General features: G+C 46.0%; 1 protein-coding gene across 1 annotated transcript in view; it reads left to right on the top strand.

Annotated features, from left to right (window-relative positions):
- The first annotated feature begins 9005 nt into the window (after positions 1-9005).
- Positions 9006-17380, top strand: part of GRK5 (G protein-coupled receptor kinase 5) — a 225498-nt gene continuing 217123 nt past the window's right edge. The window contains exon 1 of the mRNA XM_079899176.1: positions 9006-9256. Within this exon, the coding sequence (XP_079755302.1) occupies positions 9205-9256 (52 nt within the window). The 5' untranslated portion in view covers positions 9006-9204. The remainder of the gene's footprint in view (positions 9257-17380) is intronic.

Below are 17380 nucleotides of genomic sequence, written 5' to 3'. Positions count from 1 at the left end.
GTTTTCCCAAAATAAAAGAGTCTTCTTCCCTTTCAGATGAATTTTCCCTCCACCTCTACCACAACCACAACAAAACGCTGTTCGCCTAAATAGTCTGTGACTGCCTTTAGTCATCATCATTTCAGAAATACCGGTGCCACGTCACGAAGCATGGAACATTTACACACAACCTCACCGGTTTCAAAGCATTATTATGGGCTCCAATTCCCTGCTCTGTTACGGCACCTTAGGGGAGGGGCTCCAAGTCTTGTGCAAGGAGAAGCTGCTTTTAATTTCCCCAAGGGTTTGGAATGCTGGGGGCCAGAGAGGGAGAGGTTGAGTAGAGGTGGGACAAGAGGTTGTGCTGAAAATAAAGATGCTTTTGTTTTTGTCTCATCTCTGGTCTTCCCCCAATGGGAAACTGACGTCTCAGAGAGGAGGGAGGATGAGAGGGGTAGTGGAGGGGAGCAGCGGAGCAGCCCCTCCAGGCCAGCAGGTAGTGAGGCTCCTAATCTGCAATTTCCTAACCAGGAGTGCTTATCACGGCTCAAAGCCTCTTTCCTTCAGAGGAGTCACACTCCACCCCGACATGAGACAGCCTGCCTGTTGCCCACCACCCCTTGTAATTTTGTTCAGCACGCCAAGGTTCTGGTCCTCTTTGTTAATTTCTTCCTCCTCTCCTCTGCTGCTCCCTCTGTCCATTTAACTATTCTCTGGACTCTTGGTCTCCTGCCAATATCCTCTCTTTCCTGCAAGATCAGTGCACATGGTAAAAATGCTGCAACTTTCCTATCATTCTAGAAGATCATGCAGTAGAATGGAAACAACGCTGCACGTAGAACCAGGGACTGGGCTTGGAGTCCCAATCCTACAACTTTCTGGTTATGCATCCTCTATTTCAACAGCCTTTTATATCTCTTTAATTTCCTTGTTTATAAAGTTGGAATTATAATATCTACCTACTCGTTAGGTAGGTGAAAGCACTTGGTAAACTGTAATTTGTTGTTTAGCATATTAATATTATTAATCACTAGGTCTAATCCAAGTATTCCTCAACTATTACTTGAATTTAAAAATTATATTTTTATTGAGACAAAATTAACACAACATAAAATTAACCATTTTAAAGGGAATGGGTCAGTGACATTCAGGACATTCACAATGTTGGGGAACTACCGCCTTTAGTTCCAAAACATTTTCATCACCCCAAAATAAACCCCCAGACCCATTAAGCAGTTCCTCCCCCATTCACCCTATCCCAGCCCTTGATAACCAATCTATGTTCCTGTGTCTATGAATTATGGATATTTCATATAAATGGAATCACAAAACATTTGTCCTTTTATGTCTGGCTCCTTTCACTTAGCAAAATGTTTTCAAGGTTCATCTACTTTGTAACATGTATCATTATTTCATTCCTTTTTGTGGCTGAATAATATTCCATTGTATGGATACACCGCAATTTGCTTATCCATTAATCTGTTAATGGACATCTGAATTGTTTCCACCTTTTTTTTTGACCTTGAGGCATGCGAGATCTTAGTTCCCCGACAGGGGTCGAACCCGTGCCCTCTGCAGTGGAAGCACAGAGTCTTAACCACTGGACTGCCAGGGAAGTCCCCTGTTTCCACCTTTTGACTGTTGTGATAGTGCTGTTACGAACGTTTGTGTACAAGTTTTCAGTTCTTGGGGTATATACCTATGAGTGGAATTGCTGGATCATGTGTTACTTCTGTTTAACTTTTTCAGGAACTCAGGTTTTTTTTTCTTTTTTTAGGAAAGAAAAAAAGAACATTAAAAAAATCAGGAGTGGGGCTTCCCTGGTGGTGCAGTGGTTGAGAATCCACCTGCCAATGCAGGGGTCACGGGTTTGATCCCTGGTCCGGGAAGATCCCACATGCCGTGGAGCAACTGAGCCCATGCGCCACAACTGCTGAGCCTCTGCTCTAGAGTCCGTGAGCTGCAACTACTGAGCCCGTGTGCTGCAACTACTGAGCCCGCGTGCTGCAACTACTGAAGCCTGCGCGCCTAGAGCCTGTGCTCCACAACAAGAGAAGCCACCGCAATGAGAGGCCTGCACGCTGCAATGAAGAGTAGCCTCCGCTCGCCACAACTAGAGAAAGCCCGCAGGCAGCAACGAAGACCCAACACAGCCAAAAATAAATAAATAAAATAAATAATAAAAAAATAAAGTTAATCTATGTAATTATGTATGTACCAGTACTTTACTCCTTTAAAAAAAAATCAGGAGTGATGGAACTGTTCTATATTTTGGCTGTGTTGATGTTACACAAGTATATGCATTTGTCTAAATTCATAGAACTAAACACCAAAAAGAGTGAATTTTATTACTGTATGTAAATTTAAAAGGTAGATGACAAAAGGAAAAAAGATACTCATCAACTTAAAAAAAAATCATCTCCTTGTTATGGCAAAAGATTGGTAATAATAAAAAATGTTCATCAGTGAACTAGTTAAAGGAGTTACAGTCCAGCCATTTAATGGAATGAATATCCAGTGTCCTTAATAAAAACAAGCGAATGGGCTTCCCTGGTGGCGCAGTGGTTGAGTCCGCCTGCCGATGCAGGGGACACGGGTTCGTGCCCCGGTCCAGGAAGATCCCACATGCCGCGGAGCGGCTGGGCCTGTGAGTCATGGCCGCTGGGCCTGCGTGTCCGGAGCCTGTGCTCCGCAACGGAAGAGGCCTCAATGGTGAGAGGCCCGTGTACCGCAAAGAAAAAACAAAAAAACAAAAAAAACAAGTGAACCGTCCCCCCTGCCCCGTCCCCCCCAAAACACAGAGAGGCCAGATTCAGCCTGGACAGGAGGGAATTCTTTGGAATCCCAGTTGGATCCTGGAGCACATGAGGGTTGTGGAGCTTGAGATACAAGTAATAGAAACGTTCTATGACCCAATAACCACTTCATGAGCAGAATTCCCTTTGCAGCACGTGGGGACTGTTTGCGTTGCATTGAGTGACCTAGCACACTCATGGCCTCATTTTAGCCCATAAATGTGGAACCTGAGGCTTACTTTTTCCGTGTGGGGGCTGGCTGCAGCTCTCCAGAGTTCATGCTAGATGGCATCCTCTCTCTATGGAGGAGACAATGACAGCTAAGCGGAATGAGTGCTCCAACCTGTCAGGTTCCCGCACAAACTCATTTCTATGGCAGGGAACACACGCCTTTGCTCCTACAGGAGGGGATTAAGCTGCTCCAAATTAGACACTATATTCTATTTTATGTAATTGTCAAAAAAGTGATCTGGGGACCTCCCTGGTAGTCCAGTGGTTAAGACTCCATGCTGCCAATGCAAGGGACCTGGGTTCGATCCCGAGTTAGGGAACTAAGATCCCACCTACCGCAACTAAGCCCTCGCACTGCAACTAGAGAAGCCCACCTGCTGCAATAAAGAGCCCGCCACGAAGACTCAATGCAGCCAAAATAAATTTTTTAAAAAAGTATATATTAAAAAAAAGATCTGTGCAAAGCATTACATTTTTTAAACTCCGAGTGTTTGTTAGATTCCATTTATCATACAACTGACTAGCTAAGACTTCAAGGAAGGAGCAAGTATGCCCTCCTTTTATTGCGTCAATTAAATATTCACCTGCCCACAGTGGCCTATCTTAGGACAGTAAAAGCTTCATATTAAGGTCTCAAAGATAATTAGGCTCAGGGTCTCTGGAGCAAGAGAAAGTTTGTTATTGCAGCATTAATGTCGAAATTGCTGGAGCCCTCTCACCTGCAAGTCATCTGCTTTTAAAGGCTCCTCACATTGCATTTAACTCAGCTCACCTCCTTTTTCTCTTAAGAAGCAATTCTACCTTTGTTGTCAAGATTTTATCCACATTTTCACTGTAGGCTACCACGCTCAAACAAATGAACCTGGCTTCGGTCATGTCATTGCCTGACAGATGCTCGTCATATAAAGACCATCAGCGATGGCTTGGATTCTTTCCTTATCCATATTAACAGAAAATCATTGGCTTTTAAGTAGATTACTAGAAAAGAGTCTGTTTTTCCTCCTCCCACTCTGAATTAATTTTTATGCTTTTGTTGTGTAATTTCCTTACCAATTTGAACATTTTTCTGCCATCTAAATCTATCTGATTGCTCGGCACTGAACCAAACAAAAATACCCAGCTCTCCACCTGTCATTTTGGGGGTAAATAGCTTGTGTTCTATTCAAGTCTGAAAAGTGAGTTGAAATTTGTCTGCTTAGTTTTCCTTAAAATTGTGTGATTGGCTTAACCACTGGGCTGATTGCAGGAGACAGCTGGATTTGAGGACGGAGGTACAGTCAGATGGATGGAATCATTCCAGGGACTGAGTGTCATGGCTTTCTAAGATGTTGACCTCTGATACCAGGAGGCCAGTCTCCCCTACTTTTCCCTTTTAATCTCTGATCTGGCAGTGATGTAGGAATTTTGATAGTTAACTAGTACAGAATAACTAGCACCCCAGAGGCCCAGGTGGGGCTGTGTCATGGCGTATGTGCTCTGAGTCAGCAAACATTGCCAAAACCTGTGCATAAGGTACTTACTAGGTTCTACAGAGAATGAAATCAAAAGATGAAAAAGACACATTTCAGGCCTTTGAGTAGGGAAGGCAGACACTTACCTAAAAAACTAGCCTTGCCATCCACTTATCAACTGACCTAATTCTCCCAGGCTCAGTTTCCTTTCCATGCAGTGGAGGCAACAACTTTGTAACAACTCAGGGCCCAAGTAAGTCTACTGTGGGGACCCTCCTAACAGAACATAGCACCAGGAAAGAGGCCTTTCCGTCTCACTAAAGAAGATCATGTTAAACTGCTATAGTGTCAGGAGCACAGAGGTCACGTGTGGCTGGAATCTTTTTTCTGAGCTTGCAGTTGAGAGCCCCACTGATGACCCTGTAAAGTCTTGTTACCGAGCTGGGCGTTTAGATGTCTATAGATCATAATTATCAGGAGCACAGAGGTCACGTGTGGCTGGAATCTTTTTTCTGAGCTTGCAGTTGAGAGCCCCACTGATGACCCTGTAAAGTCTTGTTACCGAGCTGGGCGTTTAGATGTCTATAGATCATAATTATCTGGGTGAAGCCTACCAGCAGACTTATTACGATCAGCCAGTTTATCTTGAAGCCAAAGGCTGCTACGGTCCCATGAGTTGCTTGGAGTTTAGTTTTTTCCAAAGTGTGATATTTCTACTACTACTCACATTTCAAAAATGTGTTGGGTTAGGATAATAAAAAAAAAAATTTTTTAAAGCAACTTGACTTTAAAGAAAAATATTAAGTAAAGAGAAGAAGAGTAGGTGGTCTACAGCACTGCAAAGTTTTTAATGTCAAATTTGGTCACCACTGGGTCCATGGATGAAGGGACTTCTCAGAGGGGAGGGAACATAACAGGAAACCCCGTGCCTCCAATCCCACGGTCAGCTCTCATTTCTCCTCTCCTAGAATCTTCCTAGGTGCCTGAAATCACTTCCTCTCTGTTTCCAAAGTCCTTTGTGCCTGTGTCCACAGTGGCTCTTATTCCAGTTTATCTCAGTGCTTTTCCTCCCAGTTTGCTTGCTCTCCTAGTGTGAGCTCTCCTGGGAAATCAGCTTTGTATTCCCCGCAGTGCTTGGTACATAAAGGTGAACTTGGAAGATGGAGAGAAGAAGTGGGAGAATGAAAGCACTGTCTCTCCAGCTGTTTCCTGATGATTAGAAAGCTGTGAGGCAAGGAAAGGAATGGAAACTCCAGCTGCAGCACTATTGAAAAAGCCAGTTTGATTATTCAAGCAAAGCAATCCATATTTGGGGACAAAGATAGGTTTGTGACTCTCAGAATAGTTGCTTTCTATTTACAAGAACTCTGACAGAGCAGCTTTATCCACGCAATACAGGTGCTGACAGAAGAACAAGAAGATACCCTGTTTCTTTGGCATTTCCAGCTCAGCTGACCTTGAGTGGATTGGGAAGTCAGCATTAGTCTATGGCATATTCCCATCCCTCTCGAACTCACCCACCCTCCATTTGGATTTCTCTTCTTCCTCTCAGCCAGCAAGATTCCCAGTTTACCTATTGATATTTAAACTCTTCCTGAATCAAACCCGTTTTTCAAGAGGACTGTGAGTCATTAGTGCAGTTCATGGAAAGGAATGAAGCAATAATGGTGGTGTTATGGACTGGAATGGACCCCCCCCCCACCACTTACGTCTTAATCATTTAGCCAGCTGCCTGCTTTGCCTCTTACAGTACAATTTAAATTCACTCTGGCAGCCAAACAGAACAATTGCAACCCAGCTCTGCCAGCCAGCCCGCTAGCCAGAAATTAAGTGCATAGACTCTGAGTCCGACTGCTAGGTTCAAATCTTAGGTCTTCTGCTTATCAGTTGTGTGACCTTAGGCAAGTTATAAAACCTCTCCTAAGCTGGTGACTTTATTTATAAAATGGAGCTGTGTTCTCTACCTCATCTGGATGTTGTGTTTACTGAAATTAATCATAAAGCACTTAGCACAGCACCTGACCCACAGCTGGTATCCAGTAAAGCTAGCCATTATCGTTTCATTCTTGCATTGGAATGTCCTAATTTCTTCATAGAGGCACAGGTACTTGAAGTACAGCTATTTATTTTGTAGGCAGGACATATTGCCTTGTAGCAGAGAGAGCAGTAGATAGACTTTCACTTGCTGAATGACCATGCTGAACCCACTTATTCTCTATGGGTCTGTTTTGCAACTGTAAAGTGAGGAGGGGGGAAGGAAAGGCAGGAATTTTCCAGGATTGCAAACTCAATAGTCTGTAGAGGCCAGAAAGGTAAAATCAGTGGTGACTTGGGCTGAGTATAAGACAATAAAGAATGGTGGGGATTACGGTTAATTGTACAGTTTAGTTACTCAAACTGTGGTCCACGGACCAGCAGGATTGACAGAACCTTGGAGTTGGTTAGAAATAGCTGACTCGCAGGATCCTCCTCAGCCCAAGCAAAACAGAACCTGTATTTTAACAAGATCCCTTAGGTGATCTGTGTGCACATGAAAGCTTTAGAAGGCTGTTGTGGAGCACAAGCCATCTAAAGGCGTTCAATTTTAGTTTAGTTTTTTTTTTTTTTTGTGAGTCAAATAAGTAAACTTTGGGCTGCATCAGGCCTTAGGCTGCCAGCAAGTGCCAAGGGCCCACCATAGCTGCTGAGCTCTGAGATGCTGCCAGCTCTAGGATTCTCCATCTCTCCAGACTCCTTCATTGTAAGTTAGGGCTCTGGGCAGTTGGATATGCAGCCCAAACCAAGCCCGGGATGCTTAGAATAGTAATTCCTGGAGTGGAAGATGCCTAAGAAATCATCTGCTCAGCTCTCTGCCTTCTGACAGGTAAATTGTTACTGTTCCTCTCCACTTTGCAGACAAGATAAGTGAGGCACAGGGAGACCCACTGATCCAAATCCAGACACTAGAAATGGTGGTGATGGATACATTCCATCAGAAAACGACAATCCTGTGCTGTTAGAATAGGCGACCATCCTGGTTTCCAAGGCCTGGAAAGTCTATTCATTTCTTTATATTCTCCAATGCATAATAATTGTTCTCCGTTTCTCTCGGCACCTCCCTGCCACTTCCTGTCAGCCCTAGGGATGGAAGGTTTCCTCCTTTCGGACAGAGAAGGCCCAGAGCCGGCTTCTGAACGGATATCCGGCAAGCAAGATGCGCATGAGGCAAAGGCCTCATTGTTCCTTGGGGTCAGCCCGCCCCTCCCCCAGATCGGAGGACACTTGTCGCAGACCCTGGGTGGCCCAGGGCCCATTTCCCAGGAGTGGAGCCTTCAGAGGAAGCAAGGGAGCAACGCTGAGTGCAGATCTGGGGTCTGATGTTCTGAGGGTACAGTGGAAAGGCACTAAGAGCTCCAAGATAAATAATCCCGGAATTTGAAAACGAATTTCCAACACTGACTGGGTGCTGTTACTTATTAACGTTCCTGACTCCGGCGATTCCGTCTGCATTTTTATTAATCTGAATGAGTCTGGTGGTAATGAGGATCGTTGATTTGCGGGCCCCGCGTGCTGGAAGGCAGGTTATGTGCAAAGCCAGCCGCTTCCCACGCCCGGATCCCCAAAGTCTCAGCCGGGCGTCCCGGGCGCAGAGGGGGTCGGGGGTGGGGCCGTCATCCGCGTGGACCCGCCGCCGCGCCTCCACCCCGCGGCCGCCGGGGGGCGCTCGGACTGCGCGGCCACCGACGCGGCCGCCAGCGCCGGGTCACCACCGACTCGCAGACCCCTTCGCGCCCTCGGAGGAAACAAAGTACACCTTTGTCAGCCACCGAGCGCGTGTGCGTGTGCTACGGCGCACAGTGGCCGGCCGCCGCGTGCGGGGCCCGCGGGCGCGCCTCGCCGCCTCTGGGCGGCAGCCCCTGCGTGGGCCCGGCGTGCCCCAGAGGAAGCGGGCTGCGGCGCGCTGTCGGGCCCGCCTGACCTCCTACCCCGAGCAGGCCACGAGGGGAGGCCAGAACCCGCCCCGACTCCTGCCTGGCCGCGGCGCTTCGCCCGCCGCCGCCGTGGCCTGTGCACTTCTATTTCTGGGTTTTCGGCAGGGCGGGAAGCGGGCGAGCGGGAGCCCCAGGCGTGGACGTGCGAGTCCGGGCCCCAGAGCTGGGGGCTTCGGCTCGGCCGAGCCGCCTTTGATTCGCCCGCCGCCCCTAGCAGCCCTGGGGCACCCCCGCCTTCACTCCAAGGGCACGTCCCGTGGCGGCTCTTGGACTCTGGTAGCTAAGCGCCAGCCCGGCCCCAGGGCAGGGCGCTGGGAGTACTACAAGTCCCAGCAGGCCACGCGCCGCGAGCGCCGATGCGGGAGGCGCGGCCCGGCCTGACGCCTGCGCAGTGCGGCCGCCCGAGCCTGCTAGTACCACACCCCCGGGAGGGACCGAGGGGAGGCAGAAGCATCCGAGGCATTAAAGCATCCGAGGGAGCCCGAGGGGAGGAGAATGGAGTGACAGAGAAACACGGAGGGTGGGGGGTGGGGGGGAGACTGTTGAGGGAGGGGGGAGGGGGGACACAGAGGGAGGAAGAAGCGGCGGCGGCGGCTCCTCTTTGCAGAGGTGGAAACTCCGAAGGATAAGAGCAGGAATAATGCGGTAGGCTAGGCGGGCTGCTCGCTCCCGGCTCCGGCAGCAGCGGCAGCAGCCCGAGCAGCGGCAGCAGCAGCGGCAGCACCTCAGGCGCTGACAGCCCCGCCGGCCGGCTCCCTCGCTGACCGCCGACTGTCAATGGAGCTGGAAAACATCGTGGCCAACACGGTCTTGCTGAAAGCCAGGGAAGGTAAGAGGCAGGGCTGGTGCGAGCCTGGCGCATTCGCCAAGGGCCGGGGTGCCGGTGTCGGGCGGCGTGTGGGCTGGGGCTGTGCGTGTGCAGGATGCCCGCAGTGAGTTGGTCGGGAGCAGGACACCTCGGAGAGCTGCTCTGCAAACGTTTCAGGGTTCCTGCCCTTGTGCTCAGGGAATCTGGACTTGGGCAGAGAAGGAGAAACGTCGAGGTTGCAGGGATTAGGATGCTAAAATATCCCCTAGTTTCCAGCCAGCTCTAACCTTATAGATCGTGCCATCTCGGCAGCTGTTGAAAGGTCAGTTGGAAAGGCTTTCAGGAAGAGATGGGAAAACATGCAAATAAAATAGCTTTTCCGAGTCGGCCCGGGATGGTTCTGTGAGTGAATTCGGGAGGGGGGGGGGTAGGGGGGGAATTATTAGAAGCCAGTCTTTGCTTGCGCAGGCTGAGTTGATATAGGCTATTGCTGGAAACCATCCGCTGGGAATGTTTCTTAGGGAAATCCCGTCGTGTGGAAGGAAGCCTTTTAAAGGCAAAGTAAGATGTTGAGGAATTAGCCTGTTCATAGAGTAACGAGAGGATGGCTGTACAACTCACCTAGAAAATAATTCAGGATTTCAGGGGTGGGTCCCCCCCCGCCTTTTGGGGAGGAGGAGAGGTAAGTGAATTTTTTGGTTTTGGGCTCAATTAAGGAAAGAAAGGTAAGTGTGCCAAGTGTTTAGATGCGTTTTGGATGGAAATCATTAGATTTTTCTGCATTAGGCTATCAGGAAATATCGTCTAAATGGAGTGGGTAAGAACCTAAGTCGAGACTATAAACACACTTTCTGACTCTTCCTTGAGATGGAAAAAAAAAAAAAAAAAAAAAAAGAAAGAAAAGAAAAAGAGAGAAAGTGGCCCAGAAACTTACATGCTTCCTAAAATGATTGCGTGCGTGTAAACATACATATTTGGGAACACCTGGAATTTATGTAATATCTCTTTTGCCAGGATTTGAGCTCTGGGTGCAGCCTTTTTATGAAAGGGGAAGTGGTTTTCCCTTTCGTGGGAGGAGGCTTTATTTGACACCCAAGGTAGTAGGCAGTCTACGTAAGGTCTTGACTTCAGAAGGATACTCGGGGAGCAGCCCACGAAAACGCCTTATTTACTTCTTAATATTTTCATTCACCCACTTTAATGAATGAAGGAAGACTTTCTGGCCAACAATAAAACGATTCATGTTTATCCAGACGGTTCCATCACCTTGTGGCACTGTACACGCTGTGTGAGTAGGTGATGCACAGCTCAGCAACTCACGTCGTAATTTCGGTGTCACTTGTCTCTAAAGCAGCAGCCTGGAAGATTTGCTTTGAAAACTCCAGCAGAGTTGAAAATGTGCAGGTCTGTCCCTCCCATTGCTCAGCTTTGGTGTGAACAGACTTTTAAGAGAGGCTGTTACTTGGTGACTTCAGGTTCTAAAGCATGAATGTTTTCTGTTTTCCTAACGGGACATTTTAGCAAATTGGATCAAGGTGGGGGCTGGTGGGCTGTCTCCTGAACGGGGCAGTGAGTCCTGTAGGGGGAAAAGCGGACAAAACAGCCCCCCTCCCCCGCTCCCAGCCTTAGCAGCCGCCACCTAGTGGTGGAATATGGTTGTACATCTCAGGGCTCGGGGGCTGGGAAAGTTTTCACCCTCTCTCCATTCTGAAATTTTTTCCTGGGAAATCATTGGATATGATGGTACTGGAGGCTTCGCAAGTTTCACTGGTGTCTCCTGTTGCCTGGGGAATTGGGCTGCCTAGATTTGCTGCTCTACACATTCGTTTGCCTGGAGCTTGCTTTTTTCTTCTCTCAGCATTTGGTTGCTTCTTTTAAAATGTTTTGCTTGGAGTGGGCAAAGTATTATCAATTTTCTCCCCCAGTTTGGTCTCCCCATTTTTTTTTTTTTTTCACCAAAATGAATTTACCACTTGATAATTTTGTCTGTCAGGTTAACAAATTGTTTTTTTTTTTTTTTTTAACAAATTGTTTTTTTCAGAGGCTTAGGAAAGAGGGCTACGGTCTGGAGGCTTATATGGAATGACCGAATTACAGTGATTAAAAGTTCCCCAGAATGTGCCTTTCACTTCCTTTTCCTTTTAAAGTCTTTTCAATTTCTCTTTGAGAGTTTGGTAGTCATCTCATGGTGAGAAAATAGGCTCCTGATTGACGCCTTTGAAATGGAGGGGGCCTTGCCTCTAAGGATACAGAGAAACTGACACGTGAATGAGAAAAATTAATCGCTTACATGGAAACTTCATTTTGAAATTTGCGTTTCTCCCCCCCTTTCTCTCATATGTCTAAAGAGAATCCATGATTTTAAGTGCTTCCACTTTCTTCTTGCTGGGTCTTTATTGAAGATTTGAGTACATATATTCTAATTAATGTAGAAGCTTTTAGAAATAAAAGCAATTAATTTTTCTCTTCTCGATTCTCATGTAGTTGACGTCATTCCTTTCAATTAAGTAATTTTCCTAATAATCGTATTTCCCAAATATTCAGAAATGAAAGTTCTAGTCAGTTTAGTGAAAGATCTAACATAAAATTTATAGTATCTTTAAAAATCTGAGTTGTTTAGAATGTTTAAAATCACTTCTTGAAGATTCTTGTGAATGGTTATAGATGAGAAATATGGCTGGTAAATACGAAATTTAATTTAGTTCACTTAACAAAATACACTGTAAACAATTTAAAATGTGGCTTTCAAGTAAAAGTCACATTTGTCCCAAACAATAGAGAAACAGGCCTTGAAGAAAGACAGACATACTTTGCAAATGCTATGAAGGAATTTGTAGTTGTCCATGTTGGTGGGTAATTTTGGGGCCTATCTTTTGTTATTGTTACGCATTCTTAAAGGCAGATGTCTTCTAAATTCATTGTAAGTTCAGATTCTTACCATAATAATACACGTATAAAGTGGAAAAATGAATATAGCAATAAGATAGAAAATCTGTAAGTGAATTAGAGTAAAAATGATTCATCGTTAGTAATTAGAAAACATAGGAAGGCAGATTGCACCTTTGTGACAGTTGTTTTGAAATAAGATAGAGATCTGGGTTCAAAATTTTAAACCGCCCAAATGTATTTTGTTCTGGTCTCATGAGAAAACATCAACTTGGTCACCCTTAGGAACTTCAGCTTACTCTCCTAAAAAGTGGGTGGTTAGGGAAAAAAAGAAAGAAGTTGAGACTGAATTCATGCCAATTTATGGAAATGAGCTAAGTGATTAAGCATTTAATGAAAAGAGACCCAGACTAACTTTATCTGTCTATCTATTTACATTTCAGAATCTCAGAAAATTGGCAAGCGTGCTAGTGCTGAAATAATAGTAGTGAGAAAGAGTGTTTGCAGAGGGCCTTTTGTGTGTTTCCTTTTGGTTTTATTGTTGCAGTAAAGGTTTTTGTGTTTTTGTCATATTCTAGATCTGTTGCCTCACTCCTGAGTGAACGGTGTGGAGCAGAAATTTTGTAAAGGCCCACCTTTCCTTTCTTCACAGGCCAGCAGTAGCCATAGTTGATCAATAAAGACAGAGAGGGAGTATTGATCACATTTTCCTGAGCGTGATACTAGCAGGCACTGAGTACAGGAACTGAGAAGTCAAAAACATAATGACTTTGCCCTTGGATGTCAAAAACCAGAATATGCAAGAGCCTTTGACTCAGATATCTCTGTAAATTTGTTGGCCCGGCTCTTCCTGATGATTAAGATTGGGGACCTGGGGAAAGGTGACAGCAGAGGCTGGGGAGGGCTGGAGAGGGGAGGGCTGGAGAGGAGAGGGGACCCGCATGTAGCCAGCGAGGGGCAGGCTCTGCCCGACAGACTCAGCATTCCACAGCGGGGCTGAAAGCCCTTGTTGCCCCTCTTCCCTCTTCCCCTTGCACCCTAGTTCACGATGACAGAACCAAAACATCAGTGTATTCCGTTATTAGAACATCGGGATGTCTCTGAAGCCCGCAGCCCTCCTACTGCTATCGGCAGGCGTACTTAATCCACCCCGTGGCTTCTCGCTTCAATCTTCCCGCACAGAAGAGCGGCAGCTTTGCATCCTGGGTGCAGGCTGCTCAGCGTGTGTAAAAGCTGCTGGGCCTATTAAGTACCAAGCTGTCATTAAATGAAACTGCCTTTTACTTTTTCTGAGTTTCTTTTCAGTACTGACAACTTGGAGGTGGAGAAACCAAAAGCAATTGTTTTCAGAGGCCTTGCTTTCCTACAGAAAGATTTCCAGTGATGATTTTACTTAATCTAGCTGCCTGTTTTTAAAACCATCAGATAAATTCTCGTCTTTCGGTAGCTTAGCCGCTTCTTGTCAGATTCTACACTCCAAAACGCTTGATTCTTCCAGTCCCCAAACTAATCCTTGTTTAAATTATATCTTCAGCAGCCATAATTCTTTTTTTTTTTTTTTTTGCGTTACGCGGGCCTCTCTCTGCTGTGGCCTCTCCTGTTGCGGAGCACAGGCTCTGGACACGCAGGCTCAGCGGCCATGGCTCACGGGCCCAGCCGCTCCGCGGCATGTGGGATCCTCCTGGACCGGGGCACGAACCTGTGTCCCCTGCATCAGCAGGTGGACTCTCAACCACTGCGCCACCAGGGAATCCCAGCCATAATTCTTGTAGTGGCTTGCCAAATGATACCCTTTGGGTGTGGGCCGAAGACTTCGGTAACATCCAAGTGAATTTCAGGAAAGAGCTCAGTATAGGACCAAATTCACCTTTACCAAGGGCCATTTAACCCAGACCTGGGAATTTACAGTGTTCTAGTGAAATGGTTCCAGGACTGCAGGTAATACTTAATGTTAATATTTGTTGCCAGTATGTTTGTAGCTCAAGGTAAAGTATTATGGTATCTAGTCATTTTTGAAATAAAAAAGGCTTATGGTTACAAAAAGATTTCACTGCAGTAGATCATGCAATTCAGAGATGAAATTTGAGAAAACAATAGAAAGTGACTTAAAAACAGGTGACACATAGAAAAGGAAATCAGGAATTTCTTCAGTCTTACAACCCCTAGCCCCTACACCTCACTTCAAAATAGAATAGTGAAGATAAAGGGTTTTAAGATGTGATTTTAAATGATTAAAATAGATTATGTGGGCTTAAATAATAGGAGTGATTTCTACTTTGAAACACATCCTATTACATTTCAGTGAAAATTTTTATTTAAAAATATCCTAAACATTGAAAAGATTTTAATCCATAAGTAAAACTTAAAATTTTATCTTTTGGGGGTAAAGACAATATTGTTCCATCTGGTACCATTCAGACACTGGAGGAAACACCCCATTTGGTATAAATTGTGCTGCCTTTTAAAGAGAAAGCATTTATGTCCTGACTAGACCTTGCCCCCTCCCCCAGTTTCTCATTTTGGGTTAACCATTCTTAAATTGTCTTCTGAAGTTCTTACAAGGGTAAAAATCATTCATTCATTCAGCATTTGATTGTTGAAGGACCCTGTTGGAGGTGACATTTTGTATGTTCAGCCTTGACGAGATGCAGCTGGAGGTGGGTGAAGAGATGGAATTGGGCATCATTATTATCTTCTTAGGCTTTTAAACTGATAAATCAGATCTGAATAGAACCTGATTTTTCCCCCGAAGAGCTGAAGCTGTCTGTTGTGTGACCCGCTTAGCTGGGAACTCTCTGTTGACTCTGCTGTGCCGAGAACTTGAACACTAGCCTGAGGGACCAAAACACAATTTAAGGATAATTCAGAAGTCATACCTGAGGGATAGGCCCGAATCTGGAAGACAACTGCTAATTTTCTAAGGTACTGTTTTTATGACAGTCAGTTCCTACAAATGGAAACCACTCAAAACAATAGCAAGAGGACCCTTTGGTTGAGGAGTGAGAAGATCCAAGAGGAAAGTGGTGTGCGGAGGTGCCTTCCAGGTGGGACCTTGGTGGTCTTCCTAGGGCAGCAGCCTGGGCAGGGCTGATGGGCTGCAGTTCAGGGGTAAAGATGGTGGAGGTCGCCTTCCTTTCTGGCTTTTTCTTGGAATTGGTTTGAGCATGTCCTCTGGTGGAGCCTGGAATGACCTGAAAGTGTTAAAGGCGTCTGTCTAGTCCTCTAAAGATGTGCTGTCCAACATGGTAGCTACTAGCTGCATGTGGCTATTTACGTTTAAATTAATAAAAGGGAAACACTCCATTCCTGAAGCCAACCACGTCTCAAGTGCTCACCAGTCACGTGTGGCTACTGCTACCCTGTTGGATGGTACAGATGTAGAGCATTCCTAGCACTGCAGAAAGTTCACTTGGACAGAGCTTCTCTAGAGTTCTACACCTTGAATTAAATGAGTGGGATAACCCCATAACTTCTGACATGAAAACTGGGAGAAGGTAAGGGAGGGGAAGGAGGGGGAGAAACAGGAGGGGCTGAGGGGCTGGGGGGCTGGGGGATCAGGGATTAGGACTGAGTCACATCAGAGAAAAATGCAGTTCAAGGACAATCGTAGATGTTGGTGGTGATAGTAAGCCACCCATGTTCCTCCCCCCCTCGTTTTTTTTCATATCTTGTTGGGAAATTTGCCTAGATTGAGCAACTGACTATCCTGATTTAAATTTTTTTTTTTTTTTTTTGCGGTACGCGGGCCCCTCACTGTTGTGGCCTTTCCCGTTGTGGAGCACAGGCTCCGGACGCGCAGCCCCAGCGGCCAGGGCCGACGGGCCCAGCTGCTCCGCGGCATGTGGGACCCTCCCGTACCGGGGCACAAACCCGCGTCCCCTGCATCGGCAGGCAGACTCAACCACTGCGCCACCAGGGAAGCCCCATGATTTAAATTAAGTGCATGTTATAGATGCGCACAGGGCTCCATCCATGTTCCTTCTCGAAACTCCTGAGGTGAGGATATTTTAAAACCATCATTTTATTAATAAAAACAAAAAGTCGTGTGTACAGTAAATCCTCAGAAAGAAGGAAAAAAAACAAAGCCTCTTTCTATGGATTTCAAAAAGACAGTCTAAAATGAGCGGGAAAATAGGTAAAACAAGTTTAAGGGTTTCCATTTTCTTTTGAATACGCCAGATTGAAAGAAGATCATGGAGAAAGATGTCAAGAACACACTATTCCTGCACCCGGTTTAAAATGATTTCTCTTTAAAAACTGTTTCCTGTGCGATTTGAAACCTTTTAACGATAACCCAGTTAGAACACACTTAGAAAGCAACATGATTATTTGAAACAGTGAAACAGTGCGCTGCTGTTCTTTGGGGTCGGAAGCACAGGACTCTGTCTGAAGTTGTGCCAGGGAGTCGACTGGTAACCTCCTCCTGGCAGAAGTCAGCAATAAATTAGGCTCATTTCCATAGGGCCTGTTTTGTCTCTAGGAATTTGTGGTCGGTGGAGTATCAGTATTTTTTTAAAAGGCAGTGATGAAATAAACCTTAAAGGAGAACTTCTGGGGCCTGTGCAGAAAGTAAAAGAAACGGAGATAAACAGATAAGAACATTCATAGGTTGAGAAGCGGCAGAGGTCCACGGGACGGCCAGGGCCTGGGCTGCCCCAAGGCTTCTCGGTGGGTCTACTGATCTGTTCTCCACTTTCCAGAATAGAGGTCACCCCTGCTTTTCAGATGAGGAAAAGCGAGAGGAAAGAAAGGGAGTCACTTGTCCAAGGTTACTTGAATTGCAGACTTTTCTAGAGAAGCCCTTCAAAATCCTTTAACGTTCCAAAAGAAATCTTTCGCCTCCCCTGTAATAACATAAGCCCCAAACTCCCACAAAAACCGAAAACCAAAAAACCAAAGCCATTTCTCTGGGCGGTATGGTTTCTAAATGTAAGTGCCCTGAGGTTGCACTTGTGGAAGAGAAAGAGGGTCTCTTACGGATTTCCCGGGGAAAAGGGGCAACATGGGAGTCTAATTGCCCTCCAGACCCTGACTTCAGCTAAAGGCCAGTTGGAGAGCAGTTGGATAAAGTAATTCCTGCTAGGCTATGAATGACTACCATAAAGTGAGTCCTCACAGTGGGTGTTCCCATTTTAAAAGTAGAACTGTTTATCAGCTCGACTGCATCTGTGATTGACAAGGGGGAGACATATACAAACGTGCCTGCACCTGCGCATGTGTGCACACATGGCTGCGGTCGTTCTGAAGCCCCCATCACCT

Source organism: Stenella coeruleoalba, assembly GCF_951394435.1.
Source record: "Stenella coeruleoalba genome assembly, chromosome: 16".
Classification (NCBI taxonomy): domain Eukaryota; kingdom Metazoa; phylum Chordata; class Mammalia; order Artiodactyla; family Delphinidae; genus Stenella; species Stenella coeruleoalba.
Note: the sequence above shows the minus strand (reverse complement) of the source record. Positions and strands in the feature narration are given on the sequence as shown.